Below are 20,208 nucleotides of genomic sequence, written 5' to 3' on the forward strand. Positions count from 1 at the left end.
TTGAATTTGTGTTGATTTTATTTCACATTTGTGCCTTCCCTAGACTTTGTGTCTCCTGGTGGCAGTGTGCAGAATGTACTGGGCTCTTAACAAAAGGTTGGCAGTATGAATCCACCAGGTGCTCCTGGGAGAAGGATGGGGAGTCTCCCATTAAAATCAACAGCCTTGGAAATCCAGTGGGCCTCCTAGGAGTTGGAATCGACTTGACAGTAACAGTTTTTGTGTGTCCCCTTCTACACACACAGACACACAGAGGTAGGCATCATTTTTCACACAAATTACAGTAACTTTACATATTAATGTATATTGATTTTTTTTTCACTTGTCAATATATCTTTCAGGTGGATCTTGGTAAAATCAGTAGTCAAATCAGTTGTGTGTAAGCTTTCTACCCTTTTTCAAATGAGATTTACACAATAGAATCCAGAAGCAGAGTGAAGCACCTATGGGTGCATGGGTGGGGGCTCCAAAGTCCTGGGTGGCAGTGAGGAGTGTCACAGATATCCCTCGGGACCTCACCCTCATAGATCCTGACTTAGTTGGCCTCATGTGGATCTAGCCTTCTTAGGCCTGAAGAGCTCAGCCGGAAGCCCACGGCTGGAAACTACACGGCCATGTGGGACAGGGCACTTACCTTGAAGTGTTAGGTCTTTTCAGCCAGTGTTTCTCTATTTGTTTAACGGCTAAGCCCACCCCACCCCGCTGTCACAGGTCCATTCTGACACATAGTGACCTGCATGACAGAGCAGAACTGCCCCTGGGCTGCTCAGGATGTCAACCTGTCCTGTTGGGTGGCTGGGGGCTTCAAATGGTTAACCTGGTTGATAACCAAATATTCTAACAACAGTGCCACCAGGGCTCCTTGGATGGTGGCTAACTCAAACCAACCAAACCTTGAGAGCAGTCATCACTCCGATTAACGCTCATGGCGGCCCCCAGTGGGTCCACGCTATAAGTCTTCATGGGAGGAGACCTCAACTGTCTCTCCTGGAACAACTAGCAGCTCAACATCGAACCCACTACACTCCTGGGGCTCCCTGAACAATCACCAAGACCAAACCCCACACTCAGCACCATGGAAGCAGCTCTGACTCAGAGTGACAGACCCTCCATCGCGTGTCTGAGGCTGGGGATCCGGACTCTAACGACAGGAGGCTGCTATCTCCTGTATGTGCTGCTGGATCCACACCACTGGGGCTGGAAGTCTTATTTTTAAATTATTTTTAAAAAATTTTTGAGTGAATGTTTACAAACCATAATGATTTTTTAATGACTCACATAGATTTTGTTTTTTAACATTTATTACAATAATAGTTACAATTGATGTTATTACTTTAATGAATCAGTTTTTTATCAGTCTCTTACTGTATACTGTCCTTCCTTTTTATCCAACTTAACTATTTATTTTTACTTTCCTCTCTCTCCTTTCCTATCCCTGATAACCACTCAAAAATGATGCTATCTGTGTGCAAAGCTTTCTTTGTTGTTGTTAGGTACCATCGAGTCAAGTATGACTCATAATGACCCTGTGATCAGCCAACCCGAGCCCTGCCCTGTCGTGTGCCATCCTCATAGTCTCTGACACACTAGAGCCCACTGCTGAAGTCACCATGTCCATCCATATCATTGAGAGTCTTCCTCTCCTTCGCTGACCCTCCATCTTTCCAAGCATGATGTCCCTTTCCAAGGAATAGGCTTGCTTAAAGACATATCCAAAGTATGAAAGATAAAGCTTCTCCTCCAAGAAGCACTCTGGCTGCACTTTCTCCAAGACATCAATGTTTATTTTTTGGCAGTTCAGGGATATTCAGTGTTCTTCTCTAGCACCACAACTCAAAAGTTTTCTTTAGCTTTTTAAAAAGTGGTCTTATATTGTAATTGTCCTTTTGTGACTGACTTGCACCACACAGCATGATCTGTTCTAGATTCATCTGTTATGTAATGTTTCTTACATTCTGCATGGTTCCTCAGTGCTGCACAGCACTTCACTGCTTGAATGCCCACCGGTTCTTTAACCGTGAGCCCCTGAGGGGCACATGGCTTGTTTCCAACCCTGTGCTGCTGTAAATAATGCTGCGATGAATATGGGTGTGCATACATCTGTTGTTTTCTCACAGCTCTTATTTCTTTAGAATATATACCTACTAATGGGGTTGCTAGCCTAGTGGTAAGGGGTTGCACTGCCAACTGAAAGGCATGTAGTTTGAATCCACCAGATGCTCTGTGAGAGAAAGAAGGGCACTCTCTCCCCATCTCATTTACAGCCTCTGAAAACCCTCTGGAGGGTCAGCTATGAGTTGGTTCCCACTTGACAGCACATAACAACAACAGTGGGGGTTACTGGGTCCAATGGGATTTATATTCCAACTTCCTAAGGAAGTGACAAACTGCCTTCCATAGCGCTTACACAATTTTTCATTCCCATGTAAAATGGAAACTACCACCAAAATTTGAAAACCTAGAAGAAATGGACTTCAGTTAGTTTATCCAATAGACACCACCCTTGCTCCTTTTTTAGTAACAGCTCAATTCAATGCAGAACAGATTGACGGCCAGGTTTCCGAGGCTGTGTCACAGGCGGAGAGAGCCCATCTTTCTTCTATGGAGCCCCGGATGGATCTGAGCCTCCAGGGAGGCCCTACCTCTGGGTTAGCTGCACAGCTCCCCGGGTTACGCCTCCAGAGCTCCCCAAGAAACTGTCAGTGGAATGACACAAAATACCACCAGAGGGCGCTCCAGACACATGAATATCTGTATTCAGATGGATGGAGATGCAAACCTCAAACTTCAAGTTAATTCTGACTGGGTTTCTGAGGCTGTAAATTTTACTAAAAGGAGCTGGTCTATTTTCTCCTGAGGAGTTTCTGGTGGATTTGACGAGCTGGAGATACTCGGCCTTTTGGATAGCAGTGCAGCTCACTATGAACTAAGCTTCCATGGAGAAGTGAGGGGCAAACAGGAATGGGGTGAGGGCCTGTCCTGCAGCTTGACTTAGTGGCTGACAGAAATGTGTCTCTACACCCCAATCTCTATCATAACCACACTGACACTCAACTCAGGGTGAGTCGGGGTTGTCTTGAGAAACAAGTCCAAACAGGAAAGGCAATGTGAAGACAATTCTTAGGGTCCCACTCACTCTGGCCACCACTTCTGACCACTGCCAGAGGCTCCCTGAGACCATCCTCGGCAGCACGCCACCAGAAAGCTGCAATTCTGTGGGGCACATGCTATGACCACCTCTCCTCTGCAGTGAGAAACTTGGGCTCCTTGCTCAAAGCTACACCAGTGACCCTCAACTCCAGGGCTCTTCACAAAGAGCCAGAATAAAAGGGCCACAGGCTCTGCTCCCCACAGTCTTCTCCGTGCCCGGAACAGTGCCTGCCACATGGTAGACACTCAATACACACGTGGGGAAATGAGGCAGAGGAACCTCGGAGCAAGGGTACAGGGAAGAATGAAAGAAAAGGAGCTTCGGGTCCTGAATAACCAAGGTTTTAAAAGACTGAGGGAAAGGATCCCATATGATGTTCTCCACATGATGAGGCAGGAAGGACCATTCTAAAACCAGCAGAAATGCCAGGGGCAAGTGTCCTGAAGCCGAGCTGTGTGACACTCTGTGAGTTAACACAGCAGCGCTCTCCCTGTGTGCCCCATGTAGACTCCCCACAACTCATCTCTCGTAGAATTGGGGTCTGTGGTGACGTGGGAACCATCATTCACCTGACAGGCTCTTTTCTTCTTCCCTTGGTCTGCCTGGGGTCAACTTTCTCAACATTCCTGTAATTATATAGTGCTGGCGACAAAGCAGGGGTGGGCTCCCACTGAGGGGCTGTCCACAGAGACAGAAACAAGACCACTGTGGCATGCTTCACTCCTGCTAAGTGCTCAAGGAACACCCTCTCCTCAAGCTACAGTGGGGTTTGAAGAAAATCCCACCAGGGTACTGGTATTCTCCTGCACCCACACATGCCAGGCAGGGCAGACAGGGCCAGGGTTTGCTAATCAAGTAAGTTCTGTTTGCTTGGAGAGAAGCCTATGGAATGAAGCCTTTATGGACTATTAGTCTATTTACCTGGTTCATTAGAGCACTCCCTGAACACTTGATCCAGTGTCACCAGTGAACAATGCCACGCAGGGGGTTCAGTCCACACTTGGGCAGGTCAAGGCCAGGTCAGGCTGTGGACTGATAGTCTCTTGGCAACTGGGACAACAGCCTGACCACACCTTGGACATCAAGCAAGCAGAGGTTGCCCAAGGCTATCTGAGAACAGGAGCCAGCAACTCTCTGAGGGAACAATTCCCCATGCAGGTCCTGCTGGGGAGAGCACTGTGGTTTTTTCAGCCCCTGACACCCAGAACCCAGCTTGCTGCTGTCAAGCCGATTCTCAGCCCAAGTGAGCGCATTGGGCGTCTTTTCTTGGCTTGAAATCTTTACAGAAGCAGTTCTCCATCCAGGCTGCTGCTAGGAGGCTTGAACCTCCAACCTTTCTTTTTGTAGGTCAGTGTGAACTGTGCCATCCAGTGGCAAGGACTCACAGTTTAAGTTGAATGTTGGTCAGAGCACTGCCTGGCTCAAAATGTAAGTAAGCTTGCACTTTTCACAGCTCAGTCTTCAAGAACCATCCATGGTGAGGAGAAGCCTTAAGAAGCTACAGGAGTCCTGAGGCACAGAGGACCCTGGTCAAGACTTGAGAACAGGCAAGGGAACACCAGGGCTCCGCAGCAGACGCTCATTTAGTGGTGGTTGGGCTCGGAAAAATGAAGCCTAGCTCCAAGACCACAGGCCTGCCATTTGCCACCTCTGCCATTTGGTTAATGACTAAACTGCACACTGGAGGCCCCCTCTGCTCGTCGGAGACAGGGCCTACAGAGCCAAACTCTCACCTTTCTTGGCAAGTCCTGCTCTTTTCAAGCCTCTCTAAATCGTTGTGGCATTTTCAGAGGCCCTTTGGGTGCACTGTGCCCGCTCCGTGTGCGGGGTACACAGATCTATCTGACGGAAGCTTTTGGATGCTCCTGTGAGTTGGTGGCACCAGTTCAGAGAGGGGGACTGGACAGGGCTTGCGGACCTGCCTGAGGCCCCATGGCCAGCAAAGGAGCTGAGCAGGAAATCTACTTTCCCTGACAGGTGGTGGGCTCTTTCTGTGTAGTCTGTACCCCATCAGGAGAAAGGCTCAGCTCGCTGCTACCCAAGAGTTTAGGGTTTCCCTTGTCACTTCCTCCCTCTCCTTCCTGTGAAAAGTGCGGGGGTCTCCAGATGGCACTGCGGGGGTGACACCAGAGACACTGTCACGAAGAAGTGTTTACCACATGTCCCCCAACAATCATCCCCACGAAAGACTGAAGAAGCACACTGAACCCAAACCCCATGTTGGTCTCAAGACACAAGGGCCCCGTGTGAGGCAATGGGCTCTGTAAAGACAAGCCTCATCTGCCCTGTGTATGGCTGCACTGGTGGGGACAGGAGACGCTCAGTCTGCCCTGTAGGGAGGACACCCCCTCCCCAGTGGCAGGGTCCCAGGACCACCTACCTTTCAAGCTCTCCTGCAGCACAGGCACGAAGCTGGCCAGGCGGGGGCCCTCACCATGATTCTTGGCAGGATTCTCAGCCCCTGGGAGGGTCAGGGCACCCAGGTGAAGGTTAACAAGGGTCAAGTCATTACTTCCCACCTGGGCAGGAAACAAAGAACAGGAAAAGGCTCTGGTTACCTGTAGCAGTTACAGCTGACTGGTAAACAGCTTCTGCACAAAGCTGACAAGGGTCAAGAAAACCAAGCCAGTCCACACCCACGCAGGGCTTCATCTTTCAAGGCTGTAATGTAAATGTGCAGGCTGCCCAGGACGGAGGCTCGGGGTCCAGGTGAGCACCCACAAATCAGCCCTGAGCACCCCTGCATCACACAGCCACTGAGGGCTTTGTAATGCTGCAGTTCTGTTTGTCACGGCTACCAGCACGGGATTCTGCTGAGATCATGGGCCACCCAGTCGGCCTTGCTGTGAGGCTGGAAGGTCTGAGCCTCTGCCCTGTGTGGTCATGTCAGAACTGCTGCTTTATACGTGAATAAAGGGAAACCCTCTGTATGTACCTACAAAGTTATAAAGGAGATTCTCAGCTGAGGATCATGAGTACAAGCATCAGGAATGGCTAGGGCTATATGTGGACAGAACACTGTCAACACTGCAGCTGCAGGTGTGAGGGCTCCTGGCCGCGACCACAAACCCACAGCGGAGTGACAGGTGTGAGCAGGGCCTCCATGTGAGTGTGCCAGACACCCTCCCAGCACCACAGGCACAGGTGTCCCAGTGTGTTCTGGAGCTCAGACCGCCCCCAGCTCCTGCCAGGAAAGGGCTGAGGTTTGTGGCTGCCCAGGGGCTCTGGCTGCCTGGATCACACAAAACAGGGCAGGGTCAGGACCCTGTCACTGCACAAGGAGGGGCCAGGAGTCCAGCTGCTGTAGACCTGGGGATTCATTCTGCTTCCTGCTTCTCCTCCCTCCCACTGCCCACCCAGTGCCCAGCTTCTACCAGTGGGGCTGAAGGGGCAGCCCAGGCCAGCCTGCTCGCTGCTCCCAGGTGGGTGAAGGCAGCCTCATCCCCTCTCCTGGCCCTCCACATCCAGAGTTCCCATTAAGATTTCTCCTTCACCCCCACAAGGAAGGATCAAGACAGAGAACAGTCCTGTTGCCCTCAGATCCCCAATGCTCAGCAGGCTGGCAGATACCCGAGGACGTTTTGAGGGGGAAGGGAAAACCAACCCACATTTTTGGGTTCTGCATTAGAAAGTCCTATAAGTCCTATTGTGTATGTTTGTGTGGTATTGTTAGCAGCTAGTCCTCTGTCATGTAGTGGTCCCACACACAGTGAGAGCAGACAGCTTGGATCCACGGGATTTTCAGCAGCTGTGATTTAGAGATAGCCAGGCCTTTCCTCCTAGTCCACCTGAGGTCTGGCAGGCCAACTGAAAGCTGTTCAGCATGACAATGATGGCTCAGCTTCCACGGACAGACAGACTGGCTGCACGCGAGGTGCTCTGGCCAGAAGCCAGATCCTGGCTGCCTACATGGAGATGCAACCTTTACCACTGTGCCACCAACAACCCTATGTTTGGGGTGTGGGGAGTCGTGGTTGTGAGCCATTGAGCTGGAAACTGACCAACAGCTGACCCTCTAGTGGGTTTTCAGAGGCAGTAAACTGCACAGGATGAGACTGTCCATTCTTTGCCTGACGAGCAGTTGGTAGATTCGAATGGCATGCCTTTGGGACTGCAGTGCAACTTCTTACCACTAGACTACCAGGGCCAGGAATTATTAAAAATGCTCTCAGGCAACACTGATGGGTCATTTCTAGAAGTCAGTAGCCACCTGTCCCTCTGCCAGGCCCCACTGCAGTCATCCGAGCTGGACACCCTGCAGTCCTCTTTCTGTCCCCTCCCTGATCAGGGCCACCACTAGACACAGAAACCCAGGGGTGGGTTCTGCCCCACCCTGAGGGACATAAAATCACATGAAAATGAAGAGGTGGCAGTCACAAACAAGTTTAGAAAGACAAAGATAATTTTCCTTTTTAGAGAAATGCATGCTGAGGACAAGACAAGGAGGTACCTTGAAGTGCGCGAGGAAAGGGCTGGGGCTCACGGGCTTCCCGTGCCCGTTGCCCGGCGTGCTTTCCTGCGAGGGGGTGTCTTTCAGCTCCATTCCAATGGCGGAGTCCCATAGGAAGCCCAAGTACCCCACACCCTGCAGGGGAGACGGCAGACAAGGTTGAAAATTGTGTCATTTGGGGGTTCTCATAACTATCATCCTGGAAAAGGTCAAACTGGGCTGTTCCTTGGAGGCAAGGATTCTAAGGCTCTGTCTAACATACTTTGGACATGTTGCAAGAAGGGACAGGTCCTTGGAGAGGGACATCATGCTTGGTAGGGTGGAGGGACAGTGCAGAAGGGGAAGACCCTCTATGAGGTGGATTGATTCAGTGACTGGGGTAATCGGGATGGATGTGTCGGAGACGGTGCGATTGGCACAGGACAGAGCAGAGTTCAGGGATGTTGTACACAGGGTCGCTATGAGTTGCAAGCGACTCGATGGCACATAACAACAACAACAACAATATCACCATCCTCCTCCTCCAGAGGCTCAATTCCTCCAGCGGGGAGATGGTGGCAGGAGGTGAGGGAGATGAGAAGCAGCAGCACTCTCTACCTCTTGGTCCTCAAGGTCATGTGCACAAAAGGACACATGGTTCCCCCAGCACATTCCTGCTCCCCCTCATGTTCCCCCTGGTCCACTTCACTCACTGCCAGTTCTGGACTTTCTATTCAACCAGGCTTGTGGGAGAGATCACCCTAGGCAGAGTTATCCTGGGAACATCGCACCCCTATTTGCCACACTGCTATTTCAGAAAGGTTAAGTAACTTTCCTGAGAGGCCCTAGCTGGTCAGTGAGCTGAGAATGAATTATGATATCCCAAAGTGTGGCTTTTGCCTACTGGTTAGGTGCTGCTCACAACAAGGCCTGATGCTGGGAAGATGGGCTGGTGGACAGTCTTGTAACCCAGAACATTTGTTGACCATGGAGGCTGGGAGCTGAGCTCGCCTCTCAGTCCCTCCTGCTTTACCAGGGGAGAGCTCCCTGTTCTGGGTGTACAGTCAGCCTTCCTTGGACTATTTATGCATGTGTATCACTGGGCATCTGGCCAACCCCACAGTTCTAGGCACTTCCGGAGAGAAGGAAGTGGGGTTCTTCACCTGTGGCCCAAGACATGCACAGACTATGCAGACTCCTAGGCCTCAGGCTGAGACCAGCCACCATGGGACTAATGTCTGCCACTGAAGCTGATCTTACTTATCTGGTCTCCTGTCTTTGATGAAGCACTGTTCCAAGCAGTCCCTTTCTGAGTTAGGTGTCTCTTGGTGACCTCAGATCTTGGCTAGACATCTGGTTCCTAGTTAAATGCTCAGCAAACATTAGCTAGATGAATAAAGTCCCAATAGGCTCCGTCCTAGGCAGTCAAGGGCCCTCGGCAAGTGGATGGGACCACACTGAGGTTTAAGCCGAACCACAGAGACCCATGAGCTCCAGAGTCAAGAAATAAACTGTGTCCCTGCCTCACACCTTCCCCTTCACTCAAAAACTATGCTGAATCCCTTGCTCCTGTGGTGGTGAACATATTCGGGAAGAAACATTTTTCATCTGTTACATAAAGAAAGCCAGTGCAGGGTGGACCCCGAACCTAATCTCTTCTTAATGCTGTATGAAAGGACCAGAACAGACACAGGAACAGGGTTCCCAGGGAGGAAGACAAGACACCAGGTGAGGGTCATCACAGCATCAGACAGAGACTGGAGCTACAGGTAGGAAGGACCAGCATTGCTGAGACCTTGGTTTGGGCTCTTTACTTCCTGAATGGTGAGAAAATAAATTTCTGCTCTTTATCTCCACCTGTTGGCAGCACTAAATAACAAAGACCCCTGGTGAGCAGGTGAGGGGCAGTGAGGATGGGTCTCAGAGGTGCTGTGTTGTCAGCCAGAGACCTGCTGGCTTTAAACTGCCTCCAGGTGGACTAATTGTGGGAAGGGGAAATGCCCTTCTCTCCACCTCAACTTCTAAGAGATTCTCCTGGTCAGAGAGCGTTCCTCTGCCACCTTGTCTGACGGGCACAGTGACGTTCCTTCATGTTGGGGCTGCCTTGAGGACCACCATGCAGCTCGGTCCACGTGCTGGCTCATTGAGCCTGGTACCGCAGCTGTTCAGAGTACTTAGTTAAAAACAGAGCTGGAATGCAGGAGCAGGGTTTGCCAAGCATGTACTTTGTCTTGAGTATTTCAAGATCTTTAAGAGCTGGGACTGAGCTCTAGGTAGGAATGGGAAGGCTGAGGACTTAGTTACACCCATGTCCTGGTTCAGAGGTACGTCAAAGGAACCTCTCTCCTTATCTAAACTTCAGTCTTCTTTGTGTAAAAGAAGGTGAATCTGATTTGCTCTGTCGGCTTAAGAAGGCTGTCCTCCACTCAACGTTTCCCAACTATACTGGCAATTAATCTTCTTATAATGGCATTTTCAATTGCTTCCTATGTATCTGAAAGTTGGGCAATGAATAAGGATGACAGAAGAAGAATCGATGCTTTTGAATTGGGGTGTTAGAAAAAGACTATTGACTATTTCATGGATTGCCAACAAATAAATGCAATTAGGGTGCTCCTGAGAGATAAGTATGGGGAACTTGTCTCACATACTTTGGGCATGTTGTTTGGAGGACACTCTGCTGAGAAAGGTGGAAGGTCAGAGAAAGAGGGAAAGACCCTGAACTGATGGGCTGACACAGTGGCTGTGACAGTGGGTCAGTGGCCTGACACGTGATGCATGATGTCGCCAGAGGCCCTTCCTCTAGAGCTAAAATAACCTCAAATTCATTGCCCTCGACACACAGCTGACCCTCTGGTGGGTTCTTGGAGGCTTTAAACTTCATGGAGACTTCCCACTGTTCTCCTGAAGAGCTGTTGGTAGATTCAAACTTGCAGAGAGGCCTGACCTTTCAGCTAGCACCACCGCTTTGTGGACAACCTGCATTTACAGGACTTGCATGTCATATGATTTTGAACTCATGATTAGCTATTAAATGTATTGTTTAAACCTCAAATTCCAAAGACACTGTATACTCTGAGTAAAGTTCTAACCCTAACCCTAACCCTAACCCTAACCCTAACCCTGAACATGGTGTGTAAGAGTGAAAATGTACCTCATACAGAGTTACAGCATTAATTATGACTATAAGGGGATATATGAAAATCCCAAATTATAATCTGCTTAAAATCATGTATGAATTTAGGTAGATTTGAAGGTTTTGGCTAATGACTGATGGGTGCTCAACAAACTTGGTGGAAGACAAAATGATGACAAAGGGATTATGGAGATAAAAGCCACATTACCCCATTTGCTGCCTAGACCCTCTCTTCTCTTTGGATCTCTCTTCTCCTCCCAACACCTCATGCTCCTATTCCCAGCTGAGCAGCCAATCACATTTCCCATCTATGTATGAGCAGGAACACAGAATTGCTTCAAGGATACCAGCAAGATAAATTTTAGAACACTCTTGGTTGGGGAGAAAGCAAGTTTGAATACAACAAGGGGAAAGGCCTGATTTGCCACGGACAGTACCTTTTGGAGCTGACTTGAGGGTTTCTCAGCAACAACAGCCTTCCAGCATCCCCGGGGCCCCTTCCACTTGCGGATGTTGGGCAGGACTGGCTGGTTGAGCTCCATACAGAACTGCAAAGACAGATACAACTCAGTGTGTGTTCCTGCCCGCCCCGATTGATGGAGACAAGTAGGATTTGGGCCCATCATCCTTATTCAGAGACTTACAGAATGTCATCCCTATCTTTTCAAACACCAGGATTCTGTGATGACCTGGACAGTGAAAACAAGCAACACAAGTTACGAAGCAAAGTGGACACATATGAAATGCAAAATCATTATCTGAGGAATTTCAGATTGTAGAAATGAGTTCTTTGTAACATTCTTGCCCATATACATTTGGGTAAGAATTTGAAAACTCAAAGAGAATGGTCAGAATCCTTATCCTTGTAAAAGTCTGAGGATACTAAGGGTGCCTAGTTCAGCATCAACTCCAATGGGAGGAGGGAGAAAGATCACTACATGGTCATGTTTCTTCCTTCTTGAAGTTTAGCTCTAACCACCATCTGCCATCAAGTAAATTCTGACTCATGGTATCAAAGTAGAACAGACATAAATCAACCAGGCTTTCTTCTGAGATACTACTATTATTGTTGTTGTGTGCCATTGAGTTGGAATTCACTCATAGTTGACCATCCAGTGTGTTTCCAGAGACTGTAAATCCCATGGTTAGGAGAGTGCCTATCTTTCTGCTACAGAGCAGCTGATGGATTTGAACTGTGTGGCTTTGGGTTGACAGAGCACTCTTTACCGCTAGGCCACGAGAGCTCCTTCCAAGATATTACTATCTCCAAATCTTGTTTGCAGCGGAGTGCATTAACTATTTCTACCACCAGGGACTTCAAAGCTTAGCTTAGAGGGAGCACAAAAGCATCCCAGCTTCATTGTGATCTGCCATATTGCTCATTAAAGGTTTCATCTAAGAGCGTTCTGCTGTGGTGTGTGGTCACTGCACCTCATGTCTGTGTGGCATATTCCACCCAAACTGTGTGGGAATCATAAAGCTACCTTATCATGAGGGAAAACACAAAACCAACACAGGCCAGGTTAGAAATGGGAGTCCCTAAGTAAAGATGTACAGCCGTACTCCCTAGTTCATACCCCAGTACAACTTCTCCTCTAGGTCTTGGTTCTGTTGAGGAACCCTGAGAATTGGTCAGATGTTTAGCTCAGTTTTCTAGATCCTTCTATCTAGCACTGCCCTTATTGGTGATACCCTCTTCCTCTTCACTTATAGGTCTCTGGGAAGATGACCCTCACCTTTCTCCACCCAGTCTCTAATGAGGGCCTGTCTCCTCGATTTCTTTCTCAACTCATTACCAAGTTCTCTCTTTAATGAACTGTGATTTACTAATCTTATTTTGTTCCAATTTCAGCTTAATTGCATCCCAACAACTCCCAGAGCTGTGTCTACAGCTATGAACTCTCTCTCTGTTGAGTATGAAATTTACCTCCAAAAAGTCTATTTGAAGCCTACCATGGACTGCCAAAAGAACTAACAAATCTGCCTTGAAAGCAAGACAGCCAGAGTGATGAGACTTCATCCCACATATTGCTGATGTACTATCAGGAGGGACCAGTCTCTGGAAAAACACATCTGCTTAGAAGATCAGAGAGTCGGTAAAAGAGAGGAAGACCCTCAAAGAGGTGGACCAACACACTGCCTGCCACAATGCGCAAAACATAGAAGACGATCTGGAGATGGTGCAGGGCTGGGCAGGCTTTTGTTCTGTTGTACATAAGATCTCTGTGAGCTGGAGCCAATAATACCTAACAAGAGTGACAGTATCTGCAGGTCCATAGAGAACCTCAAGCCAAAAGAAGTCATATGATCTCCCACTACCCATCATAAATCCTGCTCTATAGTGCCTATCAGTTCATGGATCTACTGTCCACCTTGTGCTCTGACTCCTTCCTCTCCACCCACATCAACTTCCCATCAAGTCCACTGATGCCACTATCACATGTGTTTGGATTCCCACTACTGTGACCCTATTTCAGAGTCTCATCTCTCTGGCAACTCCCTGTCATCACATTCATGAAATCTCTTTGCCTTTTTAATAACTTATTACATATCTGAGAGCTAGACAACTTCTCATATGACAATTAGGATGACAGAAGAATTGATGCCTTTCAGCTGTGGTGCTGGAGAAGCGTACTGATTATCCCATGGACTGCCAAAAGAACAAACAGATATATCCGGAAAAAGTACAGCCAGAGCCCTCCTTGGAGGCAAATATGGTAAAGCTTTATCTCTCATACTTCGGGCTCGTTTCTAGGTGAGGCTATTGCTTGGAGAGGGACATCATGAGCAGAAAGGTGGAGGGTCAGTGAAAGAAAGGAAGATCCCCAGTGAGATAGGATGACACAGTGACTGCAGCAATGGACTCAAGTATATCATAGATGAAGAGGATGACACAGAATGGGACAGGGTTCAGGTCTGCTGTTCACAGGGTCACTATGAATTGCATTCACCTTGATGGTACCGAATAACAATGACAACGCTGTCATCCAGTCTGCCTCCACCTATCCGCTAAGTAAGTTGTGACAGCCATGTAAATGCACCACCTCTATGTTCTCAGGGTGTGTGTGTGACACAAGAACGCACAGCATCAATAGCATTTGGGGACTTTTAAGAAATTCTCAGGCCTGGTCCTGGACCTAGCAAATCAGAATCTCTGGAGTGGAGGCTAGCAGCCTGTATTTTAACTAGCATTTCAGGTGATTCTGATGCACACTAAGGCGTGTCAGTTGTAGTGGCTGGGGTGGTGGTGGTCTAGGTCCTCCTTGAACCTGTGCTCTGATGTTGAAGCACTCGGCTAGCTAGCCTTCCGCTATCAGCACCCTCAGGCAACGTCATTCTGTAAAGAGCTGTCCTATTGCCTTGTAGAATGTCCACTGGCAGGGGCTGCCAGAGGACAAGGCATAAAGGCCTTGTCTTTGCCCTCACACCGTAAGAAAGGAGGTGAGAGACAGGTCAATACCCTGTCAATAATCTCTACAGACACATGTTGTGGAGAAAAAAACTCACCAGAAAAGGGGAAGAGAGCACTTCTTTAGACACGGGCTATTATAAGAGTCGAATGGTATAAACCATTAACATGCTCTCCTACGTAAATTTGGCGGTTTGAGTCCATGCATGGCAGAAAGGCCTGGGGATATACTTGTGAAAAATCAGTTCCTGCAACCCCTAGGAGCACAGTCCCACTCTGGTACCCAGGGGCCGCCATGCGTCAGGATGACTTGAGGGCACCTGGTTCATTCCAGGAGTTAGGCTGCTTTTAGTGGTGTAAGCATCTGTGTCTCCACAGCAGCGGATTCCACAAGGGCAGGAACTGTGTCAAAACCATCTCTTTAGCTCCACACTTAGCACAGAGCATGTCCCCCAGTAACACTCTCTAAGCATTTGCAGAGGGAATCAGCAAACTCTTTAAATACAGGAATGGCAGCTGGAAAGGAGAACTTCTCCTTGGAGCTGATCATCTGGTTAAACCCTCTTCACCGTGGGCCCCCTGATGCACTCTGTGGCTCAGCTGTCCAGGCACTTGTTCTTTCCTCCTCCGGGTGGTGACCGGTGAGAGCTCTTGGCTCTACTCCCCACACAGCCCAGAGGGATGCATGCTCAGCAGCCACAGACAGGGGGCTTCGCCCTCCATGGTGCTCACAGCCAGATGCTCCTGGCCAGAAGCGTCCTTGGATGGGAAATGCAGCCGGAATTTATTGACTGTGATGTTAGGTACTCAGCGAGAAAGTGCACTTGACAAAGCAGCCAATTTCCTGCTGGGGAATTTGCTTGCTGAGTGATCCGTAAAGCTGAATCCAGGAATCACAGCAAAGGAGACCAGTTCTCTAATGCCTGTCTAGTGCCTGCCTCTCTTCCCTCCATGCAGGGCTCCCAAGCTCAACCGCATCACAACCTCCCAGGAGGTGCTCCAGTAAGCTCTAAGGGGCGATTAGAGCATCCTGGGTGTGGCTGAGCACCTGGGGACAAGGTGTGCTAGCATGCTCGGACTGCAGGTTATCTGCAGTCACCTGATGGCACTTTGGGGGAAAACTACAAACTGTCCTAACCCCTCCTGACCCTCAGGAGGACCTTCAGATACCTGACGACAACAAAACTTGCATTCATATCTACCTACCCTAAGCCCCACTTCAGCCCGAACATGTCCATATCCTGACCTGTTCTGCCAATGGCTCTTCCCTTTCAGGGATCATGAGAAAGGAAACACACTATGTTCTCCAGGTTCACCACCGTGCATGATGACTTTTGGGACTAAGGCCATGCATGCTCTTCAAAAGGTGGTCCTCAGGTCACCATCACCAGCATCACCTGGCAACATGTTATAAACACGGATTCTCAGGCACCACCTGGATGTGCTAAATGGGAACCTCCAAATGCGTGACCCAGGAATCTGTATTTTTAGCCCCTGCAGGTGGTTTCCACGAGTCAGAACTGTTTCAATAGCAACTAACAACAATAAGGACAGGTGCTTCGGCTGTCTGAGAACTGCTGAAAGAGGAAAGGGAAGACATTCTCAGTTTCCTTTGTTTTTTAAATTTTATGTCAGCTGGCTTCATATTTACAAAACTAAGAGCTAATCTCCAAAAGATCGAGAGAACAATAATCTCTGAAGCTGGAGAGTTGTTGTATTTTGGAAACCTGAACAGTATCAACATCTTGTTCTTGAGGACCTGTCCGCACCTTGCTTCTGCTATTACTATATTTTTTGGGAAATGAACAATTTAAGGAAATAGACAAAGGGCTTATGGTTGAGAGCATATTCAAAGTAAAAGGTAGGAATTTACTTGTATTTCTTGGGCTGAAATAAGTTCTGTTGACTGTTGGTACTCAGAATTCACAGCAAATTAAGGATGGGAGTGTTTTTTATATCTTGGCTACACTAAGCATGGTCCAGGGACCAGCAGTATGGACCTCACGGGGGGACCTAGCCCAGCCCTGCTGCATCAGGATCTGCATTTTAACAGGACAACTGGGTGGGGTCGGGGAGGTACACAGCCTGGTAAGCTCAAGAGCTGGCTGGAAAGCCTTCCTATTGTCAGGTTCCAGGGCAGAGGCTCCTGTGTACACCCCCTCTGTCACCTCTGCCCCCAACCCCAAGGAGGCAGGCAGGCTACAGAACATTCAGGAAGCTGCTGTGGGTAGGAGGGGCTGAGGCTGGAGTTGCAATCCTACAAGACACAGTTTGACACAGGTGTCAGAGGGAGGAAGGGGTCTGTCACAGGAACTGTTCTGTACCTCTACACCTGTCCTCAGAAGCTGCAGCAGGGCTGACGCTACCCAATCCCTCACCTTTCTCCCCAGATTTTCAAACAAACAAACAAAAAAATGCATCGCGTCAAAGTACCCTGTTCAAAGCCTGTGTGTCCCTGGCCAGGGAGGTACAGCACTCTTCAGTAACATGCATCAGCTTTTCTCGATGTCTGAAAAACTCCCTGAAAGAGCACGTGCTAAACTGCCTGGAACAAGAGAGCTTACTCTTCCTCTGACACACGGAATTAGCTTGACAGCAAATAGTTTCTAAAGTCCTTATAAGTTTAATTGGGATTTACAAATGCTTAATTGTTGGATAAATCCAACAATAGTAAGAAGACACAGAGGGCCAACAACTAAAAACTAGGTTAGTTTCTGAAGAAATACAGGTCATGGGGAGAAGGAAGGGAGAGGAAGGAACCAATAATACGTTCTGTGCTGCTAACTAAAAGGCTAGCAGTTCAAATCTACCAGCCACTTCTCAGGAGAATGAAGCACAGTCTCCACCCATAAAGATTTACAGCCTTGGGATCTGATAGAGGGAAGTTATGAGCGGGAATCAACTTGATAGCAGTGGGTAATTATGTTGTTGTTGTTCAGTGCCACTGAGGCAAGTAGGGTACGATTCATAGAGACCCTCAATAGGCTCTTCCCTACATACTATACATTTAATCTTAATGACAACCAGTAAGAGAAGTTAACAGGTTTCCCATTTCATACACATGGAAACTGAGGCTCATAAAGTAACAGGGCCAAGTTCACGCACTGCCCGGAAGCAGGCCAGGCAGGATTACAGCACTAACGCCAAGGTGCAAGTCAAATAAAAAGCTAAAGGAAGAGTGGGTAGATACTGAGCACTGCACTGGGACAGATGAGGAGAAGGACTGTCTGAAAGGAATGGATGCTTAGGCATTACATGTATGACAACAATCTGGAACAAGAGGGGCACTGCAAAGTGGCAGGGGAAGGAGGAGGGAGGAGAAAAGTGTACAACAGTGAATGAATGAAAACTCAAGCTTTCTGTAAATATTCATTAAAATCACAATTATATATTGTTGTTGTTGTTAAGTGCTGTCGAGTCGTAGCAACTTATAGTGACCCTATGAATAAAAGATCCTAATACTTGTATAACTTTCATCCTCTCTCCAGGTTCATAGGGTTTCCAGAGGCAAGCTATTTTGGAAGTGGATGCCACTCCTGCTTCCAGGCTTGTTTTAATCAGGGAGCTCCACCAAACACCGTCCACCATGGGTAACCATTATCGCATTAGCCTCGTCTGTCCATTTGCTGTACAGAAGTAACTCGAGGTTGTTGTGAAGCTGAACACTGTGACACGGATGTGTCAAATGCGAATTGCTGTTGTGTTGGAAGCCAGCTCATTGCTGAAGCTCCACTAGATTTCCAAGCCTGCAAGCCCACGGGAGGAGGCTGCTCAGATCTCTCTTGTGGAGCCGCTGGTGGATCGGAAACACCAGAGAGGCATGGTCTCTGGTTTAGCAGCACAGCTCCCCATGGACCACGTCACCAGCACCAGGAGAAAGGGCTGAGGAATTACAAACTAAACCAAGTTACGTGTGGAAGCAAGCCTGCACAGCCCTGCTGCACTCCACTTCTGAACTCCGAGGCTTAAAGCTTGTACACCCTACACACTGGCCGTGTTGGTTTCACCTTCAGAGTGGGGTGTGTAGGTCCTGGAGACACAAGTCTCCTGGGGCAGTGGATCCACCACCAATTCACAGCCTTCTTCCTGGGAAGCACAGACACTGGCTGGATACACCTTTTCTGGGTCACATGGCTCACCCTGTGGAGATCCTGCCCTGCAAGCTGGGCTCCCAGTGCTCTGTCCAGAGGGGCTCAGGCTGACCTCTGTGGTCCCTCCCTCACAGCCATCTTGAGGTCTGCTCCTGAAAAACGCCTTCCCACTGGGACCAGAGAGGCATTTGGATGACTTTTCACCCTGTTAAACATTCTTATCATGCTGTGGAAGATAAAAAGCAAACAAGGAGACATCTCTGCAGCCCCCACAGCTAGCTAATTATTAGCTGCTTTCACAGAGTGGAGGAAAGTGACATACATGTGTGCTCCTGTCAACAGAGTGGCTGCTGGTTGCACTGACGCTGCCATGTTCCTGAAAGCTGCCAGCCACTGCTCTCTGAGCACCAGGGTTAAAAATAAGTAAAAGGAGAGAAATCTTTCAAGGGAAATTGAGACTTTAAAAAATAAATAAATAAAGCAAGGTGGACAATAAATACCCAAATCAAGAGAGAGCTAGACTTCAAGGAGAACAAAATTTGCTCAGTGTTGGGGTCAACCTGTCAGTACTGTCCTCACCGGGGTCATCCTGACTACCAGGGACATTTACAATCTCCCCCACCCTTCTCCCTCCAAAGGTCTTTAGATTCCAAGGGTCTCACTGCCAAACAGGAGTGAGACTTCTAAAGAGAAAAATCCCACATATTTTCCCTTCTTTTTACATCGAGACCAAGTCCTGATGTAAACATACTCAGCTTCTAATCCAAAGGTAGGTAGTTTAAATCCACCCAGAGGCACCTCAGAGCTAATGCCTGGAGATCTGCTTCTGTAGAATCAGCTGCTGATGCCCCTACAGGCCCAGCTCTCTGATACACAGAAGCTCCTACAAGCCAGGGTTCATTCAACAGCAACTGATAAAACCAGATACATACCCATCATAGCAGAACATATAAAATGAGAAAATGAAAAATTAAGTATGGCACCACTATACAAAGACAGAGATTTTTAACATTTCTAGAAGATTGGTGGGGAGAGCTATTCTAATATATCCACTTATTCATTCTCGCACGCCCTCTCTCTCTCTCACATACACACACACTCATACACTTTCATATTCTGCTTTTCTCACCTACTGTTGTGCCCACATTAGAGGGAGCTCTGATGGCATAGTCCATGGGGAGTTGCAGTGCCAGACGAAAGGTGGCACCTCTCTGGTGTTTCAAATCCACCAGCTGCTCCAAGGGAGAAGGATGGGTGGTCACCTCCTGTGTGATCAGCCGCCTCCCAAAACTCGCTAGAACGTCGGCTATGAGTCAGTTTCAACTCCATGGCAATGAGCTTACTCTGAGTCCTCTACATCAGGTGTCTGTGGGGGTGTAGTCCACAGGGACTGTGCTGCTAACTCTGAGTCCACACCTCTCTGGCAGCTCAACTCCATCAGCTGCTCCTTAGGAGGAAAATAGGAAATCTCCCCTTGTGCAATCTGCAGCCTCAGAAACTCCAAGGAGGGGCCATTAGGAGTTGTTTGTAGCTCAACGGCTCTGAGTCCCTTCTATAATCAATCACTTTGTGTTCTGCCCAATACACAACCAACTGGCACAAACGGATTGCTTCCCTAGTGAAGGATGTTTTTAGCTCATTGGAAAGAACTTCTTCATTTTGGAGGCTCATTCTGTTCTACTATAAAGGTGAGTGCTCTGTGGAGCTGGGCATGGTGATGCGTGGTCTCATATATTTTTAGGGCATGTTGTCAGAAGGGGCCAGTCTCTAGAAAAGGACATTATGCTGATAAAGGTGGAAGGTCAACACAAGAGCTCAACGGGGTGGACTGGCAGTGTGCAAACCAGTGGTTAGAGACAAGCACAGGACTGGGCAGGACTTTGCTTCCCTGTACACAGGGTCGCTAGGATGAGGAGCTGGCTCAAAGTACCTACCAACAAAGTCACATCCTCAGAATTACTTTTATCCACATTAAAAGTGAAAAACGGCAAA

General features: G+C 48.4%; 1 protein-coding gene across 1 annotated transcript in view; it reads right to left on the reverse strand.

The window, feature by feature from the left end:
• The window catches only part of EEPD1 (endonuclease/exonuclease/phosphatase family domain containing 1), a 183,550-nt gene that overhangs the window by 5,834 nt on the left and 157,508 nt on the right, over positions 1-20,208 (reverse strand). Inside the window, exons 3-5 of the mRNA XM_006887593.1 lie at positions 11,154-11,264; positions 7,602-7,736; positions 5,532-5,670 (exon numbers count right to left, since the gene is read on the reverse strand). Of these exons, the coding sequence (XP_006887655.1) occupies positions 5,532-5,670; positions 7,602-7,736; positions 11,154-11,264 (385 nt within the window). The remainder of the gene's footprint in view (positions 1-5,531; positions 5,671-7,601; positions 7,737-11,153; positions 11,265-20,208) is intronic.

The sequence above is a fragment of the Elephantulus edwardii genome, unplaced genomic scaffold (genome assembly GCF_000299155.1).
Source record: "Elephantulus edwardii isolate Elephantulus edwardi_28Jun2011 unplaced genomic scaffold, EleEdw1.0 scaffold00059, whole genome shotgun sequence".
NCBI classification, from domain to species: Eukaryota; Metazoa; Chordata; class Mammalia; order Macroscelidea; family Macroscelididae; genus Elephantulus; species Elephantulus edwardii.